Here is a 23,949-nt window from a genome sequence, read left to right as displayed (position 1 = left end):
CAATGACTCAATGCTATACAAGAATTTCTTGGAATATAAAGAATCTGGGGTGGGACATTAATTCGACCACTGTGATGTTCATCTGATTGTAGCATCTACCTGATGGAAGGAGTGTTGCCTTTGGGAGGAGGTTACTGTGAGGCCTCCTTGTTTGGAGTGAAAAGGTTACCCTTGATTCATAAACACCAGTCATCATATGCTTAACAGATTCATAAAGCAGCAGAATCTGAATGCTGTGCCACTCTTTTAGTAAGCTGTTAAATAAGCTGTGCAAGGCAACTGTAGCGTTCCTGTGCAAAAATGGACCAGTGGTACGTGCAAGTTTGGATGGGGGCTTTGCGGCTGACTTTTGGAGGCATTGCACTGAGCCAGTGGTGGTCAACCACTGGTACAAGTGCTGGTTGTGATGGTAATGAAGATTGGGGCTGGCAAAATAGCAGGAAGTTGCAATTCTTTGGTACAGTTCGCTGTTGTTCACCTCTACAAGAGGGCACAGTTCTGGTTCCAGGTGGGCTTTTGCCCCACATTGCTTTATTTGCAGTGAGAGTGCATAGGCATGGAGGAAATGTGTATTGTTTTGAAATCCATCTCTTGAGTAGATGAGAGGAGGGGGGTCTTCCCCTCACCCTCCCTTACTTTGCAGGGTGCACAAGGCCTGGTAATCTTCCCATTGTAAAACAGTGATGGGAGCAGTTGGCTTCCTGGAGTGATTTTAATGAAGAAAAGGAGTATTAAGCAGAAGAAATGAATTTTCAGTGGAAGAGGGATGAAGACAAAAGCTGAAATTCAGGGGAATTGGAATGGAGGGAGTGTAGCAGAGAGAAGTGGAGGTAGAGAACTGGAGTGGAGTTTGGCCTGATTTTGAGCAGGTGTCCTGAGGAAAGGCTGTCCAGTACCTTCAGGAAGTGTAAAGGGACTTGGACAAGGAAAAGGTTATGATGGCAGAGGCAGGAAGGGGCTCACTGTGTTTAGACAGGGCACAGGGAGGTTTTCAGAGTCATTGTAAATCAGAACCAGCAATATATGCTGATATATGGGCTGCAGGAACTTAAGGGGAGGGTGTGTTGCTGCCAGAAGCAGAGGCAACTTGTGCAGAGAATGGAGGGGACTGGGAGGAAGGATCAATGCCAGAAACAAGTTATTTCTATTCATGTCTATGGGGAAGATGGGAAGGAAATGCTCTTTTTCCTGAAGTTGTGTAAAAGCTGTTTTGTTCCCACAGGACTTGAGCAACCCAACATCACACAGATTGGGTTGTAACTGCTTGGTAGTGCTTCATGTCAGGCCCTTCTCCTTGGGAAGCTGGGTGCAGCTTTGATCTCTTAAGCTTTTATACCAGGAGGCAGAATTCCTTGTAACAGTCAAATATTTTTTGCTGACTTTTAGGAACTTGCCAGCCAGTTACACTGAAATGCCTTTTAAAAGTCACTAACAGCCTGATCCTCTGGGGAGGTTCTGGGAGTTGGGCATCTGCCTCTTTGGAAATGTCCTGTCACAGCGTTTTGGAAGGGGGTGCTGCGGCATTTGGAAGTCCTAAATCAGACCTTTTGTCTTGTCAGTTTTGGTTTAGATTTTCTTCAAAATACAAGATGTGCAACTAAGGCATGCAGAGGTATGATGAAAGACAGGCACATCAGCACTGTTATTTAGAAATAACACCCCATACCACCTAAAAACATCACAGGAATCTTGAAGGGGTGAATGTTTTCTAAACAGGGTTCTAGCGTGTACTACTTTGTTTGCTTTAGCAATCAAAGTTTGTAATGTCTTTGTTCAAATAATCCCATTCATCCCCTGGCTGGTGTAGCAGGCTTAGCACAGTGTGTAGCTCGCACACATTCACCAGTGTGAACATACTGCAAATGAGTTCCTCATCAGTATTGATCTCCCCATTGCGTATGGCACAGAAGTAAATTACGTGATGGGATTGGCTAAGTAATTTGCCACACTCAAAGCAAAGTGTAATACAGGTGTGTTTTCCCATCTTCATTTTGCACAGAGATGATTTTATGGACATTTCAGTGTGTTTAAACCTGCTGTATAATGCTTAATCATCTTTGCTGATACCCGGAGTCGTTTTTATGCTAGGTGTAGTTGTTATTGTCTTAGCAGCTAAGACAAGAATAAATACATGGTTGAAACGGCAACGCTGATTTACAGCCTGATAAAATTGCCTGGTTTATATACTTGTCATGCTTATTCCAGCTTAATTTCTCATATCCCTAGGAGACTTTTGAAGAGGGTTATAGCCATTTAAAAATAGTTTTAAGGAGTAATAAAACCCATGTCTGTTGTTGGCAACAGCTCCTAATGTGCAATTGAGGTAAACAAATATTCTCCAGCGTTACAGTTAGAGCTTCGTATTTTGCAGTCTGGCTTTCCTAGAGGCCAGTTAACAGCTAGTCAAACAGGCCAAGCTGTTTAGTTCTCTGCTAGACCAGCTTGGATAACGGCAAACAGAATGCCATGCAGAGATCCATCATCTTGGCATAGGGATGCTACAGCTCTGTAGCACTTAAGAGGAAGAATGCATCCAACTTACTCCCAACTCGTATGAATTTAATTCCCTTAAAGTATCAGGGCATGGATGGGGTCAGAAGCACTCAAAATAGATACGTAAGGTGGTCACTCACAGATGATGGTGTTTGCTACTGATTGTGTTTTCAGAAGTGTAAAAGAACATTCCAAGTGGATAGATTCATTATTTTATAAACACTCAGGCATTGTTTTTCCATGTTGTGATTAGATTGATTAAACACAAGTGGAGTTTGTAATGATTTTAACGGACATTGTGGAAGAGAGTAACGCTTTCTTCAGGAAAACATGTGCCTTGTTTCGGTTTTTCGGTTGGTTTTTGGAGGGGGATAGAAGTCTCTCAAATAATTTCCCTTTCCACTGCAGAAATGGATCATATTCCAGAGAGGATTTTTCTTGCTGTACAGGAATGATTAAAAAATATATTCAGTGGCTTGTAAATTATTAATCACAGAAGTTAGAGCTGGAAATGCCTATTAGATGATCCAATGTATTTCTCTGCTGGTGGGGGATTTAGTCCTCTGGCAGTGTCTGTATCAGATATTACACTTTAAATTCATCACAGAACATTTTTAATTTCTTTCTTTCTTTCTTTTATTCCTCCTCCCCATAAGGGTTCATTTGACCATAAGTGTACAATGGAAAAAGTATGGACATGTACATAACGCAGTTCCCATCCATTATAATGAATAAATGTCCAAGGATATCCTAAATAACATCATTCTCTATGCTTTTCCATAAGGCAAACTTTAAAAGACTTTTAAAGCACTCTTAGACTTGCTTTACAGGGAGAAGGCACTGTTGATCTTTGCGCAGTATCTCTTGCTGCATATGGTAGCTCTTCCTTCTGAAGGTTTGTAAAAGCAGAGCCTTCCCAGCACTTAGCGCATTACAGAGGCATGGAGGGATTTGCTGTGGGTTGGAACATTGATAGCGAGGCAATTAGGAACTCAAATTGAATATTAAAGATTGATATACATAATGGGAGCACTGCATGCATTACTTCCTTGTCTTTCACATTGAATTAACATTGGTAACAACTAAATTTGGTGAAGCTCAGAATCTGTCAACAAATGTTGAGCAATGATGTCTTTAATATTCCCAGGCATGTGGCTGAAAACCTTTTGAAGGCTGAGGGGTGGAAGGCGGCTCCCTGTTTGTAAGTCAATTCTTTGCAAATTTTGTTTCCTGCAGTGCTCTCTTGGACAAATTTGAGTTCCTTTATTAGCATATATTTTAGCATGGCTGATTTCCCCTGTGTTCCATAATAGTGATAAGTGACTTGATCTCTTCTTTATGACAAAGAACTAAACCAAAGGAAAGATGTTCTTCAATGCAAAAAGGCCCTGGGGTTAAATGTTCTCACATTTAGGGGGATGTTGGTTGGATTTTGCCTTTTTTTGTCTTTTTTCCTCTCCTTTTTTTTTTTTTTGGTAACAAACCTCACAGGGAGACATGGGAAAAGGTGCAGCACCACTGGATGTGTGACCCATAGCAACATACAGCTCAGATGAGCTACATTTGTGTTGAATTTATGAGATCTAAATTTTGGGGAATTGCCATGGAGTATTTACATCCTCCCTGTGATCCATTTAGTGGGACAATACAGGATATTTCCCCTTTGTTGCATTTTGATTTACTACTAAAAGTGGTGTGCTTTCTGTGCCCTGGGAGCAGAGACAAGTTCTTTGACTGTCCACCTTGGGGACAGTTCTCACATATGGGCATTGTAATAAATCACTGACAAGCTCAGGTGGCTGCTTTTATCACCAGGCAGAAGTTTCTGCAGTGCCTGCTTTGCAGAATCTGAGTTTCCAGGTGCTGGGATAACGGCTCTGTTCAGACTTTGGGGTTTGGAGTGATGTGTGGGGTGGTTGTTCTGGTTTTGCCTTTTAAACGTGGGCTTTCTAAGTTAATACTCCTTTCTGGTGCAGTCCATTAAAGGTGGGGGGATACCTCTTGGCTAGGTGAGCTGGTAATATACACAGAATGCCTTAAAGCAGTTCCTGCAGTCCCAGTGCAATGCATGCGTGTAAGCCTGCAACAGGAGAAAGAAGTGTGCAGTGTAAGTACAAGTGCATGCAAGGTGTATGGCATCCATTTTAACAAATTGCTGTAAATCTGCATTTGGTCTTGTATTTTAGGAGCTTCCCACATTCTTTGGTACAGTGACCTCCTGTAGATAGAAAACTGTGTTGCAAAGGAAGGAAACCCACTTTGTTTTCTTTTGAATCTGAAATAACCTCACAAATACACAGTGTTGGAGAAGAAGCTTTTTGTGTGAGAACAACAGGTCTGAGATGTAAGAAAAAGTGCACAGCTTGACAGGATCTTTTGTTAAAACCCTGCTTTTTCTGTTCTGTTTGTGGCAAATGTGTAAACCACAGGAGGGATTTTTACTTTTAATGTGTAGGTACCAGTAATCAAGAATTTGTGTGCTCATTTGTTTAATGAAATTGTTGTGAAGACTGTAATTGTAAAAGGTGTATTTCCTGCTGGTCTCATTTTAGGTAATGTTACCGTTTTGCTAAGAATCATAGTGTTCAGGAAATAAAACAAACTCACTTTTAGTTTAACTCGAGTTTTAGTGACTGACATCTGTATGTGACCACCCTATGTTTATACAGGAGGGAAATAATGCTGTAGGGGCCATCCATCAGTTCCACGGTTTCCCAAGAACCACAAACCCTTTCCTCTCCCACCACCCCAAGAGGATACAAATTAGTGAACCAAGAAATGATGCTATCATGGCAGGCAGGCAGGCAGGCTCCTCATTTGGTATGCTGAAGGCATACATCTCACTCTGCTCCCACCCTCTCCCCTCCCCCTCCTGCATACTGTTTGTGCTCTTGATAACACGATGAGAATGATGACTGGCCCTTGTGCTGCAAACTTCTCTGCCTTCCCCATGGACTGACAGTGTTGATCTTGCTTTCAGGTGCATGCCAAATTCCGTTATCCTTTCTACTATGAAATGTGCTGGTATGTTCTGGAGAGATACGTGTCCTGTGTGACCCAGCGCTGCCACCTCAGCAAAGAGTACCAGAAAGAATCAATGTTAATTGGTGAGTGAATCCTTTGAGTGCATGTTCAGAACTGGTGCTGGCACCTTAGGCTGGTTGCTGCTTTGCTTTCTGCAAAGCAGGTTATGGATTGGTGAACTGTTTCTTTATTTTGGGGTGGGGAAGGTCTGGACTCTCCAGCGTTTCTATGAATTGCCAGCCTACTTCGTATTATATTTGTTGAACGTTCCTTTAGCAAGTGGATCCTAGAACAATAATTTTTGGATGCTTTTGTTCCTTGGTTTCAGTAGTGTTTGTGTTGAGATGATCTGCCAAACAGTAGATGATTTACTGCCATGTGAGGCACAGTGCCTTAGTAGCCAAAAATGTGTGCATCGCAACTGCGCTGGTGGGATGGTGGTTAGTCCTTTTATAGAGAGTCTCTTCTATGGAATGCACTGTGGTCACTAAACCTGGCTTCTTTCTCTTCTCTTTAATCTCTTTAGTTCTTTATATTTGGTGACTGACTTCCAGTTCTTCAGAATAACAAACCCCAGAAAACACCTACACAAATCTTTATGATCTATAACCCAAGTGCAGGGAGGTCAAAGAAACCTTTACAGCAATAGCTAAAAATGGACCATAGCAGAGATGGATAGATGTGCCTGCAGCAGGAAGGCATTACCTTGGCACTGATGTGAGCTTTACATCAATGTGTGACAATTCTAGTTGCTGCCTTGCAGAACTGCCCTCTTTCCTTCCTTTAATGGAACAAGGGGGTGGGCCATGTGGCCTCTGTGCTTTTAGTTGCAGAGTGGCTGAAAGTAGCTCAAGCAGTATCGAACTCTTAACAGGCTTGGGGAAAGCATGGAGGAAAGCTAAAGAATTTCTGTGCCTCTTGCTCCTTAAGATGCTGCTTGGAGTGAACCTGGCACGGTTGGAACTACCTCAGGTTCTGGGCAGAGGAAGGAATTGATCACCTACCAACATTACTCTTGGTAGAAGGGATTGAAGAAGGCATGGGTAGATTTCATTCTCCAGTGAGTTTTACTGACCAAGAATAACATGAGAAAGCTGCGTCTGCATAGAGGAGCCAGGGAAGCTGCCTGGGATCTGGGTGCTTCACATTTTGTTTCTCTCCCTAGCTCTGAGACCCTGGGCAGAAGGGTTAGGGAAGCAGGAACTCTGTGGGGAGGAATTTTTCTCATTATGGAAGTTCATCCTTTCCTCCTGGATGATTTAGCCCCTTGGATCAGCTCTTCATAAAGCAGGGACAAAACTCTGGTAACTGCATTCACTGGAAAACAAGGAACAACCTCCTGTTGTTGTCTAAACCATTGGCATGGGAAGAGGCTCATCCTGCAGGGTGGGGGTGCCAGATCCCTGAGGTGTAATTTCAGAACAAATTGTATGTGGAGAGTGGATGGTTCAGGATATTGAGATGGGACCTTTTCCAGCTAAATCACTGGCGTGAATTCCAGCCCAACTCAGTGGTTACTGGTAATGGTTTGGTGATCCCCGTGACGTGTGCCTCAGTCCAGTCACTAGTGGAGAGATTCAAATCATATTAAAGCTCACTGGGGACCACAGATGTCCAGTGTCTGAAGGGAAAAGGATTGTTTTGCATGACCAAAGAGTGCCAGCTGCAAAGGCATCAGGAAAAGGAGCCTGGCTGGCTATATGGAAAATGGTTTGGTGGTGGAAATGGATTTGTCTCCTGTGGTGGCTTCAGTTGTTGGCCTTGTGGACAGTGAACATAAAACTCTTTGCTGTTGTTTGAGCATGGTCTGATGGTCGTTTCAAGCTGCTTTAAGAAGCATGCTGCTCTCACAAGACTATTCTGTTTAGTGAACTCCAGAGGTTGTGCAGCTGCTCGCTGTGATCGGGCTGAAAATTGAACCCTACTGACAACTAAATGTATTTGTTGCTGGTAGGATTGATGAGCTGACTTGCAGCCCTCCTGGGTGCTAAGGGGGTCTGGCTGGGCACATCTTGACCTGTTCTCACTGTATTGAGGGGATTGGTACGTTCATCTTACCAAAGCGGTATCTACTGACAGCATGTCGTTCAACCACCTGCCTGCTATCTCTTGACTTCAGAGTATTAGCATGCTGACACAATTTCTGACATTGACATCCAGAGCCTTTCTCTGCAGGAGAGACAGATGTATACTATTTTTTTGGGGTCAGAAACTTGCTTTTTACTTCTTGGCAGAATCTTAACCTTAAAATAGTTCCTCAGCTGGAGATTGTGGTTCAAAAGCCCAGATCTGTATCTGCTGGGTCTACTGGATCTTTTTCACCTTGGCATTTGCCAAATTCAGAGGAGTAAGGGTATCTTATTTACCTTTACAGAGCTGTTTTGCTGCTTTGTTCTGCATGAGTAATACCATTTCAAATACTTATCCTTTAACTGGTCTCAGTGTCCAGCCTCGTTACTCAAATCTCTATGAACTGTAATCCTAGAATTACACTTGTTTGGTCTGTGGCGTCTATCTTGGTATCACTCACTTGCTGTGGGATGGTACATCCACATGAGGTCAGTGTTCCAAAACCCTGCTGTTACTTTTTAAGCTTCAGAACTGCTAAGGTCCTTAAATCATCTCTTCCTTAGAGACTTCTCTGTCTGCAAGCAATTTCTTCATTTCCCATGAGAGAGTATCCCTTGACAAATAATTTCCCATTGTTCTTAAAAAGTAATGAAAACAAAGTACTTAGCTTCTCTGCAGGCCCCTTAATAGATGTAATTGTCTTCTGTCGTCCTTGGGTTAAGAAAAAATCCTTCACATCCTTGTATTCATTTTTGGAAATTTCTCTGGAATAATCTTAATATTTCTCCTATTTGTTTTAAAGTAATTTCCTTAACATAAATTGCTCTAAATGTCTACTTTCTACCTTTCCTTTTGGGTACTAGAACTTGCTAGTTTTCACCCTTGAGTTGTGCTGCTTTCTTTTCTTGTGTGTATATATATATGTATTTCTATATATCTTCTGATACAGTGGTCTTACTGGATCTAAGAAGCAACAGCTGGTTCTTAGCTGAGGAGGATGTCCAGCAGAGAAAGCACAGGATGCTGCCCATGGTCCCTGAGATTCCCAAGGTGGTTTGCACAGCGTTGATAGAGATTCTGTTCTCCTGTGTGAGGAAAAGGAGATGAGTGCAGTGATAGAAGAATGTTTGTGGAGAACACAGAAACCTGAGTTCATCAGCAGTTGTGTTTTAAGGATATCTTTAGACTTTTCATACTGTGTATTCATTGCATAGTATTTGTTTGCTTTGATATGAAGGTTGCTAAATTCAGAGTGACTCTTTCAAGGCATTGCCTGCTCATGAGTGTATTTTTGTGATTGTATTGCAGTACCTTTGTTCTGATAGTTACACGCTAGTATAGCAACTTACATTGTCCTCTGTATTTCTGGTTTCTAAATGGCTCAACTCCCCAAACTTCAGGCAGGAAAAAACCCCAAACCCACCTCAATGTAGTCAAGGCTGAAACCTTCCCACCCCCTAAATAAAAATGTCAGTGCTTCTGAGTGAGTTGGAAGATGGTGACCGTGGCCTCCTTTCCCATTCTCCAGGCCCAGAATGAGTTTTCAGGCAGCTGCTTCCTAGTTAGTGTGTGAGACTGTTCTTTTTCAGCTCTCTTCCACAGAAGGGCAAACACTCTGGGGAATGATGACATGACAGCAGTTGCAGGCTGCTGTAAAAGCACACAATCTCTCTTTCTCTTTTTCTTTCCCTTGTCCCTCTCTCAACTGTGACATTTGTCCCGCTGGCTGAAATCAGAAAGGGATCTTATTTGGGCTTCCTCTTAGATTTGAACATGCACTGTTTCGGGATGGATATGTCTTCATTATTTTTACTCTTACCATGAATGAGTCTGTACTGGATGTTTTCAACCACAATTGACCTTCGGTGAGATACGGATCTTGAGAGTGAGCTGACAAAGAGTAATTGGGAGAAGATACTGGGCTATCAGAAATGTGCTTTCTCTGTAGCCTGCAGCTTTTAAGTTTCCCATTGCTAAAATTTCAACAGGATGGCTCTTAACTGTATGTTAAGCTTGATGGATGAAGAAAACGCACCCTCTGGCATGGAGGAGGTGCCATGTCTGTCCTTTATTTTCCGCTTCCCTCTTCTCAGGGGATAGAATAGATTTGCTTATGATAGACAGGTACTAGACTATATTGATTGATTTCTGTGTGGGGTGCTCCATTTCCAGTATGTTCAGGTTTTTTCTGCTAATGAAAATGTCATTGCTGTCTTTAGCAGACTAATAGCAACTGCTGCTCCCAAGTCACAGTGTCAGGTTTGGAGCTGGGGATGGCAAGGTAGATATTCTGCGCTGGACTGTTCTGAAGAGTTTAGAAAGGTTTCATAATTACACCTCAGCCCCTTCCCTTTTAAGTTCTACAATACAGCAAGTTGCTTTCTGGCAAGGAAAGAAACTGTATAATTATCCTTCTTGTACAAGTGGATACCTATGGGGAAAATTAAGTGATTTGCCCAGAACCCACAGGGAAGTGAACTGCTTTAGGAAAGGTATTTGTAGCTCTCTGTCCTGTGGTCAAGCCTGTGCTGCTCCTCCTCTTCACCGAGTTATGTCTCTGACTGGTTTGTATAAGGTGCTTTGAGATGGAGAGGGGTAAAGGTCTTTTAGCACTGAATTCTACAGGAGGCCAGACTGGATAACAGCTCTGCAGCTGGAGTTCTGACCTGGTGCTGGCTGCTGCATTGACTCAGAAGAAGAAATCTCAGGTGCACATAGCGACAGCTTTTCTTCATGGAGACACTTTATAAATCAAAAACCTCCAAGTGAGTGAAACCCTGGTAATACAGAGCTTAAAATGCACTTCTTGACAGAGTAAATGCAGATTATGCTTAGTAGGGCCTTGCTGACAGGGTGGTAACTCTCAGTCAGAAGCTGTTTTCATTAAAATGAATAAATAAAAATCATGGCATGTTGCATTACAACAAAACACATGAAAACACAAAACTGAACCTTCCTCATCTTGACGCTATCCCTCCATTATCGATTCCCTTGTGGGAGTGTTTTGTGTGGCTGCTTGCTTTTGAATTAGCAGCAGTAGCAGACAGTTGTTGTCTTTTGAAAGCCCACACTTAATCTGATGGTGCACCAGCACTGTAATCCCCTTGTGCTCCAGACTACGCTGATACACTTCAGGTTAAAGGCAAGCCCTTTCCTCAAAGATCAAGTTAGGCAGAGCATCGTGTAACTGCCCATCTTACAGAGAACAGCCCACAGCAGGGCTCTTGGCTGGAGATGGTTCATTTTGAGGTTGGATTTAGACTGTTTTCTGCCTGTTCTTACCCTGTAGCTGGCACAGCAGGGCCTGTCCTGCACAGACAGCCCGTGGCAGGGAAGGGTGGCAGCTGGCAGAACAGAATTGCTGCCCCCCCGGGTGCTTGCTTCTGATGGGAATAGGTCCCCAGTATGCTGTGGTGCTCCACTCCTGTCTTGCCTTTTGTTTCCATAGATGAGAGCAAGAGACAAAAAGTGGAGATATCTCTCGAAAGCTGTTTTCTCTTTGTATCAGAGCATTACTTGAAGTAAATTATTCACACCTCCATAACATGATCTCCTTCTGTTTCTTTAGGCCTTATCTACACTTGTGATTTGCCCCACTTACAACCATTAGTTCCTGTTCAGCAGAGCCACAGCACAGGAAGACATAAATGTATTTTCTTTATGTGGATCCATACCAGTTTCTGTTAATGATGGCGTGCTGGTGGCATAGGGATGTGTATCTGCTTTCCCCTTCTGTTTTATCAGTGGCATCTTCTTCCATCCAGGCTGGGCTTTCATGCTTCAGTCAGTTGTGAAATGGCTCACCAGGGCAGCGTAGCTTGAGAATGGGCTCCAGCCCTGGATCCAAGAGCCTGGATTCTGAATCCTGGTTTTTCCCTAGATTTGGTGTGTGACAATGAGCAAGTCCTGCTTTCTCCCAAGCATCTGTTTCCTCAGCTGTAAAATGGGAGAATGACATAAGCTGATTATATAGCCCTGTGAGGTGGGTAAGTGTGCTAGTTACTGTGGGCAAAGGGAAAAACACTGTTAAATCCAAGTTGGATGAACTAGTGTGCTTTAAATGTTCTGGTTAAGATATTTTCTAATCCTGTTTATTTTTCTGAGAGAAGCATGGGGGTGTAATAGCACAGCCCAGGGAGGAGGAGCTGCTGTGGAGTGTTGCAAGTCACCACCTCAGCACACAAAATAAACTGTGCTCTACTTCTGCATGGAGAAGCTTTCTGGGGGGGATGCAGGGAGGACATCGCCCTGCCCTGTGGATGGAGCTGGAGTTGGCTGTCACTGCCATCTTTTCACAGGCATTTCAGCCTAAATGTGCCTCTCAGGAGTAATTTTATGGCCATTTTGGTTCTGAGGAAAACTGCAGACATGGCTGAAGGAGTGGAATGGACAGAAATGCTTGAGTTTTGCAGCCACTGTAACGACAGCACACGTGTCCTGCGAGGTGTAAAGTGGGCAACTCTTCTCTTAGGCCCTAACATGCAGAGGGGCACTTGGCCTTTGAGTTTTTATCTGCAACTGCAAAGCTGGCCAGGCTGCTCTCAGACTATGACTCTTGCCACTGCCTCTTGCATCTTTGTTACCCAGGTGACAGATAACATCTACATTTTCAGATATATTTCCTATATATCCTGTGATAAGGATGAATTTGCCAGCTTGAAACTGGGCTTCAGCGTTTGTTTTGAACCTCACTGTTAAACAACCGGATGCTGAGCTTTTTCATTAATGTCCATTTAATCCTTCCTTAAGCATGATTCACATTGTCCTAATCCAGAGCTACTGCATTGCAAAGCATGAGAGCTGTGAAAGGAGCTTTTCATTAATTGTTCACTCACTTTTTCTGTCTGACTTCTGTTTCCTTTGCAGAGTGTTTTTGTTTGCAGCTTGATCTCATACCCGTTTCGGCCAGCATTCAAATTCACGTGGGCTTAACTGGGTGTTGCCAATGTTAACTGTATTTTCCACAGAATTCCTGCTGTTGCTGGTTGCATTCAGTGTTGTTCACTTAGTAAGGGAAATGGTGTCAAATAAATAAGAAAGAGTTGTGTGCTTTAGGGAACCTTGGCCACTAGTTTCCTACATTGCTTTCAGTGCTTGATTGCACACAGTTGGTTAACACTTGGGGTCTTAGGGGGAAGCCTAATACAAAACTACAATTAATAGTTCATGAGACACAGAAACTTGCCCCTATAGATTTGTCTGAGAAGCATCTAGAATGTATCAGGGAGAGCATTAACAAAACCAGGATCATGCGACTCTGTGACAGTCCCTGCATTTCTTAGTCTGTTTTGGCTTCTTGTCTGTAAAATAAGTGCAGTTGTAATCCTCTGCCTCAGAAGAGCAGTAAGTATTCCTGTGGTAACAAGTGGGGGTTCTTGATTTGCCAACAGTTGCTCATGAAGAGGAGAAGTATTGAGACGCTGGTTTTGTGCTGTGCAGAGTTCTTGGAAGAATGATGATGGAGAGCGTTTCAATGTGCTTTCTGCCATCATTTTTCCCCTCCTCTTTGTGTGCGAACTCTCTTAAAGCTGTAAAGCTGCTGAATCTGGTCTCTCTTGGATTTGTGGGAAAACTAATTGTGTGTGACTTAAGAGCTCTGCCTACTCCTAATTGAAGGCATAGAGGACTGAAGCTTTGAAGAAAGCATAATTTTTCCCTAAATGTTTCCCAGTCATTTGAACTGAGTAGATGTTAATGAAATCCAGCCTTAAACAGACACCCCCCCCCCCCCCCAAATTAGAAATCAGCTGAAAAAACCTTGTTCTTCTCACATACTTAGTAGGTGTTATCCAGTGCTCTTTTCACCAGGCAGCACCTAGCTCTGGTGATAGAGAAGTGCTTGAGCTGAGCTACATTCAGCATTCTTTTTCTAACTTTCAGATGCAAAAAGAAAACGCAGCACAGACAGCTACTCATCAGATTCGTGGTTAGACATGGATGAAGAATCTTGTGATGCCCATATCCGGGAGGAGAAGGATGACAGCTTGGATAAGAACTCCAAATCCTTGGTGGATGGTTCCTCCTCACCCAATAGCACACACTCGGAAGGGAAGGAAGGTGCAGGAAGAAAACAAAAAGCCACAGTAATGAGGTACCTAAAAAGAACTTTGTCCAATGAGTCAGATGACAGTGTGAAATCGACGACCCCCACGGACTATCCCAAAACACCAACGGGGTCTCCAGCTACAGAAGTTTCAACCAAATGGACTCACCTCACAGAATTTGAACTGAAGGGTTTGAAAGCCCTGGTGGAAAAGCTTGAATCTCTCCCAGAGAACAAGAAGTGTGTTCCAGAAGGCATCGAAGATCCGCAGGCTCTCCTAGAGGACATGAAGGTAGGTGTGATAGCTTGCTGAGCCACGCAAACTGTGGTCCTTGCACGTAGAACAGAGCAGGAGATCAGAAAGCAAAGCTCTGCAGCAGAGGGATGGCAGCTTGTATGTAGTGACCATCTCATATCAGCCTGCTGTGCCACAGAGAGGGGAGACAGCCTGTGACAGAAGCTCTCTCTGCTCTGGGGAGGTAGCTCTTTGCAGGCTGGTTTAACTGGTGTGGTACTTCCTGACTGTTACAGTAGTGGCCAAAAGTTTAGATCCTCTCATAGTTATGTCCCATTTGTAATAATACATGAAATGTACAATGCATTTATAGTCTTCACCTGCTGGTTTTAGTCTAGTGTCTTTCTGAGTACACCTTAAGAACTGACATACAAAATGTAAGCACTGGATTGTAATTCAGAGCTATATTGTCTAATGTTTTCAGTTGCTTTTTTTTCTTTCACCTTTTCCATTTTCTTTTCCTCCATTGCCCTCTATAGGTTGATAGCTATTCTCCACTGGTACAACATACTATTTTTGGAGATGATGTGAGGAGTGAATGCTCACTAATGGCAGAACTCTTTAGATTTTTAGTATGCTGGAAGTGATACCAGTATCAATTTATCCCCATCTGACTTAGGGATAAGTTCCTCCTGAAGACCCACATGGCCTTGCAGCTTCTAGTCACAGCCTTGCTCCTGATCCATGGCATCCCTTTGGACCATTTGGTTGGCTTTTCTGTGTCCTGTTTTCACACTGTATCAAATACAGACTTACTAATTCAAATCAAACCTGGGAGCAGCATACTCTTTGTATGCTTTCGATGGGACTTGTCATATAAGGCTAAACTTGTCAGCCTGTGCTCATGGCAATTTGGCCTGATTTGGAACTATGAGTATTGATTCCTGGTCTTGTGTGTGGACTGCTGGTTTTGTGCTTTTGCTGGGTACAGTGGGGTTCTTCAGCTACCTGTGTTCTCTGTCTGAGAGCTGTGTAAGCCACAATCTGAGGGGAAAAATATGTGTTTATATGGTAAAAGGGGAGCCTGTGCTTTTTTTAGTGCAAGTAGTGTAACAGCTGCTTCGAAAAGGCATCAGAAAGAAGGCTGAACATATGCAGTGTGCAGTGGAACCAAATCCCACAGTCTTGGAGCCTGGAAGTGTGATACACAGCACTCCTTTTAGTAAACCACAAGATCTCAGAAAGTCTCTTCTTACAAAATCAGCCACTTTGTACACGAAGGTGGCCACACATGCCCAAAGTGGAGCTGTAGATTCACTCACTTGCTTTGTGATCAGTTGTCTTCTAATCAGAAATCAAAATGAAGCTTCAAGACCAGGAGCTGAATTTGTGGTGAAGGAGGAGGAATGGCAGTGTTACTTTTCTTGATACACAAACCTATTTTTACTTGAAAGTAAACTGCCCCTTCTTGAAATCCCAGAAGGGGGTACAACACATCATAACCAGTGCAGATGTTCAGAGTCATGCATGCTCTTTTGATGACATACTCCAGTGCAATGTGAGACATCTTACTAGAACATGGCAAGATACCAGATGTGAATCTGGTTTAAAGCACTGTGTAGGAATATGTTTTCTTTCTGCTCTCCAGTGGCTTTGCTGCAGAGATGGAGAACTGCAAATGGACATTTAAGAAAAAGCCCCTTTTTGGTGTTCCTGTGTTTTAACTGGTAATAAGTGGGCATCTGCCAGTTTATTTTGTGCATCTCGCAGAGTTGCAGTCTTGATGTTCCATCTCCTTTGCTAACTGCCTGCTTCTGAACTTTCTGTCCTTGCCAGCACACACTGTAACCATCAGGATGTAGCCCAGCATCTGGATACTGATGGTTCCCTGCTGGTTAAAGAGCCCATGACCACATCTAAACGTCATCCGTGCTGCAGAATTGTTTTCTCTGGAATCACCTCTCTATGTTGGTGAGCCTGTGACTGATTAGCCAGAGCAACACCTTCAAAAGGGTGTTAAACATTTTCTTGAACCATGTCTAAAGACCTGTTAAAAGAACTTTCTTACCCATCTTTTTTACAGTATTGGCCCACAGGCAGCCCTCAATTATCAGAGTGGGAGTTACTATAGCGTAGTAAATGAACTAAAGCCTGTATTCTGCTTCCTCTATGACTCTCCATACAGCTCCATCATCCACTTGCAAGGTGCTCTGAAGGAGTTGAGGGGAGTTGTACTTCTCTCAGTATTGGCTTGAGAACTCTTTCTCTCAGTAAGGAGTGGAATCCAGGACTGCCAGCACAGGCCTTCCCTTGCTCCTCATCAGCAAATACACCTTGTCAGTGGTTGCCTTGGATTATCCCATTCCCATCTGGGATCCTGGATGCAACAAAATACTGCTTCTTTCTGACCCTGTGTTCACTTACGTGGTAGAGCCAGAGCATCCTATTTCCTTGTAACCCAGGTGATACCAAAGCATGAAGTTTGTTTTATTCAGTTTATTGGCTTTAAAAAAAACCCTACTAATCCAAACCAAGTGTATGAGTGTATGTTTAGAGCTCCTACCCTAAAAGGATAGAGCATGCTGATGGAAAAGTTGCCAAGTGACTGGTTTCAGCCCTTTAGGAGTCATCTAATGCAATGGTCCTTGCAGGATTCCTATCTGTCTTGGTGTGCAGAATGTGGCTGTTCAGCATTTTGTTCTGTCCTTGCTCTTCAGCGGGTCTTAGGTACATTGGCATCCTCTTCAGACCCTCAGCTGAACACAGTGATACCAGTGTTCCCTTGGGGTTTCTGGTGATACTCATCACTGCTGTACTCACGTTCCTCACAAGTGGTAACTGATGAGCTGTTGTTATCTCTGGTTCACAGGTAGAGAGCTAAGGTGCAGAGAGATTAAGATAAACGTAACCATAGTTTTGGATACTGTTTTTAGTGCCACAGATGTGATCTTCAGAAAAGTTAGCATTATTTAAGAGCAATATATGCAAAGGATAATTTTAGTACTATTAAAACTGAAATTGCTTCACATTTCTGCAGAGCAGAAGTTCTGATCTTTAGCATCCAGATCCCAAGCCAGGCATGAGGAAGAGTAGGAACATACAACTAGTTGACTGCCTGTGGAAACCTGCTTTAAAAGCTTTGACCTGTATCATCTAGAAATGTCCATTTTACCAGAATGGTATTTATCTCCTTGACCACTAAATCATACTCTTACTTTGCTCCTAGTTTTCCACTTTGTACAGGAATTAACGTGGGGATTTTGCTGATAGCATTAGCAGCAGTGCGAGCAGAAGCCTGGCACCTTTACCTCACCCTTGTGAGCCTCCAGAGCACCAGTCATCTGTGTGACTGAATGGAGGCAGAAATCCTGCAGAAGCAGCTGTGCAGATCATGCGTGCTGTGACTGTATTCACAAGTAAAGGTACTATAAAAAGTACCCTTTTAGTGCACCCATTTGTGAGTTATTTTTGACAAAAGCATGGTAGAAACATGCTCTGACAAAGTCTGAAAGCTCTTGCTCTGCTTGGAAAGTCTTAAACAGGTTTCTTCCTGAAGAAAATAAATCCATGTTTACTGTGGCAGTTTTATTTGTTAATTAAATACACTCAGGAGCTTTTCTGTACAACATTCAGGTTTGTCTTTGTGCTTCACTAGGATAATGAATGTTTTCAGAAAATAGGATATGGGTAGTTAAACTGGAGAAAGGAAACTGTTTTATTCAGTGATGTGAAGTTTCACAGCACAAATCAAGGTAACTCACTAAGAACCCATGTTTTCCCATCTGAGCAAGAATACAGTAGAGGATGGGTGACTGTATTACTGCTCTTAGTGGTAAATACAACTATGTACAGCTATTTAATGTCAAGTAGGTGAGACTCTTTGAAGTAATTTATTTTCCTTATGAGAAGGGAGACTGAAAACCAAACTAAGCCTGTGTAAATTCCTTATGTGTCATCTAAGCTCCTAACTAACTGCAGCTATCCAGTGGGACACAGCAATCCAGAAGTGCCAAGCTAATGCCTGTGCAGATTGAGAACCCATTTATCACCATGATCGATGGAGTGCTGCAGCACAAGGGAGGCTTATTTGCAGAGCATGACACGGGCCTTGCCTCGGGAGTGGGTCAGTTCTTCCCTCAGCTCAAACAAGGAATTAAATTCTTGTTGGCTGGAGCTCTGCTGTATGGGCACTGCATCACATGAGACTTGTGTTCACCACCAAAGGAGCTTCTCATAGGCCTCCAAACAGCGATTACAGGCAGCAGCGTTCGCTCTGCAGCAGATGGCATCTGAACAATCAGCCAAGGAGATGCAACGCTCTCTGTATCCAAATGTCTGTGGATGGGCTCTGTGTGAGCTGTATGTGCAGCAAATGTGAGGGGAAATTGTTGCACAGATAAACACACCCTCCCCAAAAGTGCTCAGCTGACCCAAGCTGCAGAAGGACAGAAGGCTTGGCAGGGGGAACAGCCAGAAGACACTGCAGCCGTTGCCCTCTCATCCTTGCTGGTGGTGTTGCTGTCGGAGGCACATCCAGCCTGCAGCCATAGCTTGTTTTCCATATATATACATGCCCCAAAGTGAAATAGGAAACAGTGCATCAACTCCAGCTCTGAATTTAAAAACTAACCAGCTGAACTGTTGGAAAAGTACCTACACTGGTGAGGAAGAGAAGGAGGGGAAAAAAATCACTAAGAAGTAATTTTACTTAAATGGTAGCCTTGGGGATTGGAAGAGTTTCATTGTCTGGCTTTTCTGCTTCATATTTAGCTGCTAAATAGTATGTCAATACACTAAAGATGCAGTTGGGGTGAACTTATGCATGAAGGAGGGAATAAAGAGGTAACCATCTTACTCCTTGGTGTAGTTTGCACCCCACATCACAGGGCCCATAAAGCTGAGCAGACCTTTGATTGTGCCAGTCTGCATCCCACATTAAACACTCTGCCAGTGATACTTGTCGGTGTGCAGCCTCTGATTTCAGCACACAACGTTTCTGTTGTGTTACCAGAGGGATGGTAATTCCTTTGCTGTTGTTGGGGAAGAGGATTGCGAGGTCTGCCTCCTAATAATGCCACAGACCTTCCCCACTTCAAAGCAAAAATGCTGCTGTTCCTCAGAAGGGACTGTGGAAGTCCACTAGGGCAGAAGAAACTCAGTTGGAAGAAGAGAGTTTGTCAAATATCCACAACTCCTTGGCAGCAGCAGCAGATTCTTGTGCAAGACAGATGATATCTACTGAAATATGTCCTTACTTTTTCTTGCCAAGAAATCTTACCCCCTTCTCATTCTGATGACAGGGAAAAAACCTCCCTCTGCTGAATGCAGTTCAGGGGAGTCATTCCTTGCTGTGCTTTTGAAATTAATGGCTAAGCTGAATTCTTACATGCTTAATCACTTTCTTTCCTTCAGACCTGCTGTTGTCACCACAGCCTTCAAGCGTAGTGCATCAGGCAGCCTTGTGCTGGCTGAGCAGCACAGTGTGTGTCTAACTGGAGCCCTGTGGCTTTGCTTTGTCTTCTTTTTCTCTTGTTTTTTGAGCAGGTGAACACAAGTCTGCCTCCTCCAGCCTGTTGCGCGCTGCCACTTGACACTGCACTCAGTGGTTATGGTTCTGCTGCTCAGACATCCGTTGTTTTCTGCTGGCTGAGATGATAAACTGCCATAGTGTTACACTTCTCCTTGGATAATATTTTCACGTGATACATATGAGAACAAGAAACCTTCATTATCTTGCCAAGTTCTTGGATATACTCTGCTTTCTATTGAACTCAGTGTCTCTGATGGTTGTTAGTGGAAGTGTTGTTTTCTGTCTTACAAGCTTTCAAATCTGAGAATAGCAAAGTAAAGAGGGGTTAATTTGTCCTTTGTATGGTTCTCGAGCTGCCACCTTGCTCTGAAGATTTTTGGCTTTGTTATCAGGACACTAAAGACCTCTCTGGTTTTAGGACTGAAAACTGACTCAGAATGTGGTTGCAGTTCAGTTAATGCAGTGATCACTCTCTCAGATAAAAAGGACATGAGACAAGAGGCTCTCACTTAGCTCAGCGAAGACTTAATTTGCCAGTGACTAGCCCCTGTATGAAAACTGTTAGCCATTTCACTCAGAGAATACAGGGCTGGAGGTGCGCAACAGAGACTGATCATGGTCAGGTTGAGGCAAGCTGCATTTTATTCCTCACCAGCCAGGCTGTGCCTATGCAAGCTCCTGAGTGCAGCCACAGTGCTGGGCTGACGAAACTGGGCTTGTACTGGGAGTGCTTATTTTGGTCCTGGGTGCTGCTTTCGGAGTAATCAGTATCAAGACCAGCCTTTTAGTGGTGTGATGGTAATCTGGAGCAGCAGCAGCACTGTGCTGATGTGCTGCAGTGACTGTTAGCCTATTAGCATCTCTCATTTAAGCACAGTCTGGGGAATTGGGCTCTCTCCAGCAGGTTGTCTGAGCCCCAAGGGAAGCAAGCCAGCCCCAGGGATGCTCCTCCAAACCCCAATTTGGATGCTAGTCTGCCTGCTCAGGCTCTTGGGGCCTGGAACATGCCATCGTACTCCGGGCGTTAGTTGGATGATTACAGATGAATTCCAACTGTGCTTCCTATTAAAAACAATTACTGTATTTTAAGCTCTTGTATAGCGTGTGAAGCTTCTAATAATTAAGCTCTACACTGGGGACTGACAGAGCCTGGTGCCTATTGTTGCCTAATTAAGCTGTTTTCAAGAAGTCTGTGTACTTGGTGGCAACACCGTTGAACTTCATTGTCTGGGGTTATCTCCTGAGTTCTGTTACAAGGTGATTTCCAACCTGCAGTTCTTGGTTTATTGCAGCATTTTTTCCCTGCTTTAATCTGTTAGTGCTTATTTGGGCTTCAGCGTTCAGCAGCACAGCAGAATCATCCTTCCCGCTTGGTTTTTGTTTCCATTTGTTGTCGTCTTCAGCTACCTAAATTCCAAATGAAGAGCTCTAGCTTGCTTAGTAAGAATGTAGAGAGTCATGGGAAGCAAGTGTGGACTATTCCCAGCTGCACAGTTGAGTACAGTTAGAGCTCTTCCCCCACCTCTGTGTTGAGTTATATGGTCATGGGAGTGATTCACAGCGGTAGAAACTGTGTAAGGCAGTGCAACCCACTCATGAAATTTCTAGGACAGTGCATCAAAGCAGAAGGATTTGGTGGGGGAGGAAGGAAGGGAGACAAGTCTATTTTCCTTAATGGCCAGAGTCAGATCCTTTCCTAGTGAATACTTGGGATCCCCTGAATGCATTATCTGAGCACATAAAGTGAACAGTCACTCTGCCCCGGTCAGTGTGGAAGGAAGGCCAGTGGAAACGGTGGTGCTCTGGAACATGCAAAAAGATGAAAGGTTACAGTGCACACTTCTGAATCTTGGCTTACCTGAATGTTCAGGCACCTGATGCCCTGCGACTGCAGAAAGAATGGTGGCAGAGCCTAGAGGCTTCTTGGGTCTTCTGCAGCCTTCACAGGGAGAGGTGTTTGGTTGTGGTGGTTGTTGGGGTGTATCATGATTTGCTGAGCTGCAGTTTAGAGGGGGAGATCATACTACTGTTAGACTGATAGCAGCGGAAGCACACCAGTCCTTTGGGTACACCAGTTGTAAAGAAGCCTGTAATATTTGAGGTAATTCATGGCTCATTCTGCTGTCTGTTCTGCAAGAAACTCCCCATCTTGGCTCTTAATGACAGGTGTGAGAGTTTCGGTGTGAACTGAAAGTTTGGAAGCAAAAGTAACTTGCAGAGATGTAACAAGGCAGCAGAGATCTTGTCACTCTGTCTTTCATCAGGCTGGAATATTGTCTTCTGTAAGACTCTGCACTCTCCAGCTGGAGAAATGTTTCCCTGGTTAATGAAGGCCTTTTCATTTGCAACAGAGCATCCTGAAGGAACATGCTGATGATGACCAAAATCTTGCCATTTCGGGTGTCCCTGTGGTCAGCTGGCCCAAGAAGTCCCCAAAGGTAATGAGCCGCAATCGTTTCTTACTAATCATTGTTGTGCTGGGTTGGGTCTTGGTGGTTGGTTATCTATAACCTAACAAAGTGCTGTATGTGACGCTGTGGCAGTTGCTACCACCTTTAACATGAAATGTGATTTTTAAATGTTTCATGGTGAAGTGCTGAAGCAGAACATGGAAGTGCCTCAGCAGGGAGAAATTGTTTGTTTCCATTTAAATATAGTATGTTTGGGCCTTAGTAATAAAACGTGTGTGTGTCTTGGTCATTTACTGGTCATGGTTACATGTGAAAATGGTGATGCCAGATTTTGTGTAAAGCTCAACAATGTGTAAATCCTAAGTGATAAACGGGTCACTTAAAAAGCACTCGCATCTGGATGTGAGCAGATGTTGCTTTCTCTTGCACTACGAGACCTCCTGAATGAATTCTCAACACAGTTGTGCCACTGTAACTATGGAGAGGTGTTTTCAGTCCCTGTATCTTCATTTTTCCTCCTGTGTATGCGAGTAAATCTCTTCACTGCGCAGGGGAACCGTGAGGCTGGCTTCATTAATGCTTCTAAAGAGTTTGAAATAATGAAGCAAAGAATAATGCTAAAAGGCTGGATGTTATTTATAACAGTGGTATGTTTACCACACTCCAGTTATGCAGCATGCTGTAAAAGCAGCTTTGCTTATTTAGAAGATGTCTCATCGCTGCTATTTTTACTTGCATTTTTCACTGGATTAGTTTTATAATATATAATTTCTTTAGAGAGGCTGGAAGGGTCAGTCAGTTAAATCGGGCTTCGAGCTGCAAAGCTGCTGTTGTTGTTACTGCAGAGGACTCTCAAATAACTGAGGGAATTGTTGTCCCTGTTCTCACTCCCTGGGCAGCCGCGCTTGTCGCGGCTTTGCAGATTATCACTGGTGGCCACGAGAACTCTGTTTTCAGATGGGAAGCAGGAGACATAAACATCAAACTGCCAAGGGAGAGTGGGGCAGAGCGAGCATATCGTGTTCCTTCTTGGTTTCTTGTTGGGTTTTAGCTGGGCACGTTGCAGATAAGCTCTACCTTGTTAAATACGTATTTCCCTTTTAGCTTGTCATAAATCCATAGCAATATGCTTTGTGTTTCAAACATTTGTTTAAAAACAGCGGTTGAAAACCTGGAGAGGAATAGGTGTGGGAGTCCCCACTCCACTGCTTTGATAGCTGCTGTTCATTCATCAGTCAAAACCTACTCCAGGCACTGAATAAAGCAAAATCTCTGTGACCAGGGGAAAGCTGCTGTGTGAAATGTATAAAACAAAGCTAAGAAACCCCTGACTCTTGTGCTGTACCTTTGGAGCTCGTGGAAGAAGTGTGGATCTCAGTGTTTCGAGGCTTTTATAAGCTTTGGCGTTTGCTAATGCTCTTGTTTGCTTTATTTTGGAATCCTTGATAAATGGTTCAGTTCTTGTATTTTATTTCTGTGCATTGGCAGCATAACTGTAACTGTAAAAGATTTGTGGGTTTTGTGACTTAAATCTTATCCCTCTTTGCAAATCCATCGTGCTGGCTGCAAGGGGTTCTTTTTAACTTTCTGGTGTTTATTTTCCTTGAGCCTTTCTGAAAGCAAAACCTTTTAGGAGGCAGCATACGCAGTGTTAGAGTACAGTAACAGTTAAATATGTCATCTAATAACAAGTACAAGGAAAACTTCCAGAGAAAGTCAGGCTTTGGGCTGAAGTCTGGAAATGACCCAGAATTTGTAACAGGAGGAAATCCTTTCACCATTCCCATCATATTCGCTTTGTTTAATCTGTGATCAGTTTGCATTGTATCTCATGTTTTAGTTAAAAGGTACAGGTGCAGATATGGCTGCTTGCTTCCCAAAAGGAGTTTGCTGATGCTCTTTTAATTGGCAACTGTCCCTGTCATCTTCCACTTACAGCTCTTTCCCCTGTCTGGGAACAGAGGCCAAGTGAACAGGCGAGGAAGATACCTCTTAGTTGAGCATTTGAGTCCAAAAGGAAAATATGCTGGAAAGACAAAATAGGGGAGAGTTGAGCAAAGGCAGTGGTAGGAGTTAATCTTGGTTATTTCTCCTTTGTTCCCTGTAAATCCTGATAATGAAATAGAAGATTTTGCAGAGAAGA

The 23,949-nt window shown here is 43.4% G+C and overlaps 1 protein-coding gene across 13 annotated transcripts in view; it reads left to right on the top strand.

Moving 5' to 3' along the window:
- The window catches only part of KDM2B (lysine demethylase 2B), a 111,902-nt gene that overhangs the window by 50,490 nt on the left and 37,463 nt on the right, over positions 1-23,949 (top strand). For all 13 annotated transcript variants that reach the window (XM_062625918.1, XM_062625913.1, XM_062625914.1 and 10 more), the window contains 3 exons: positions 5,474-5,600; positions 13,468-13,922; positions 21,747-21,833. In XM_062625918.1, the coding sequence (XP_062481902.1) occupies positions 5,474-5,600; positions 13,468-13,922; positions 21,747-21,833 (669 nt within the window). The remainder of the gene's footprint in view (positions 1-5,473; positions 5,601-13,467; positions 13,923-21,746; positions 21,834-23,949) is intronic.

The sequence above is a fragment of the Pezoporus occidentalis genome, unplaced genomic scaffold (assembly GCF_034315485.1).
Source record: "Pezoporus occidentalis ecotype Australia unplaced genomic scaffold, CSIRO_AGI_Poc_V1 ctg284, whole genome shotgun sequence".
Classification (NCBI taxonomy): domain Eukaryota; kingdom Metazoa; phylum Chordata; class Aves; order Psittaciformes; family Psittacidae; genus Pezoporus; species Pezoporus occidentalis.
This window is presented reverse-complemented; position numbering and strand designations above follow the sequence as displayed.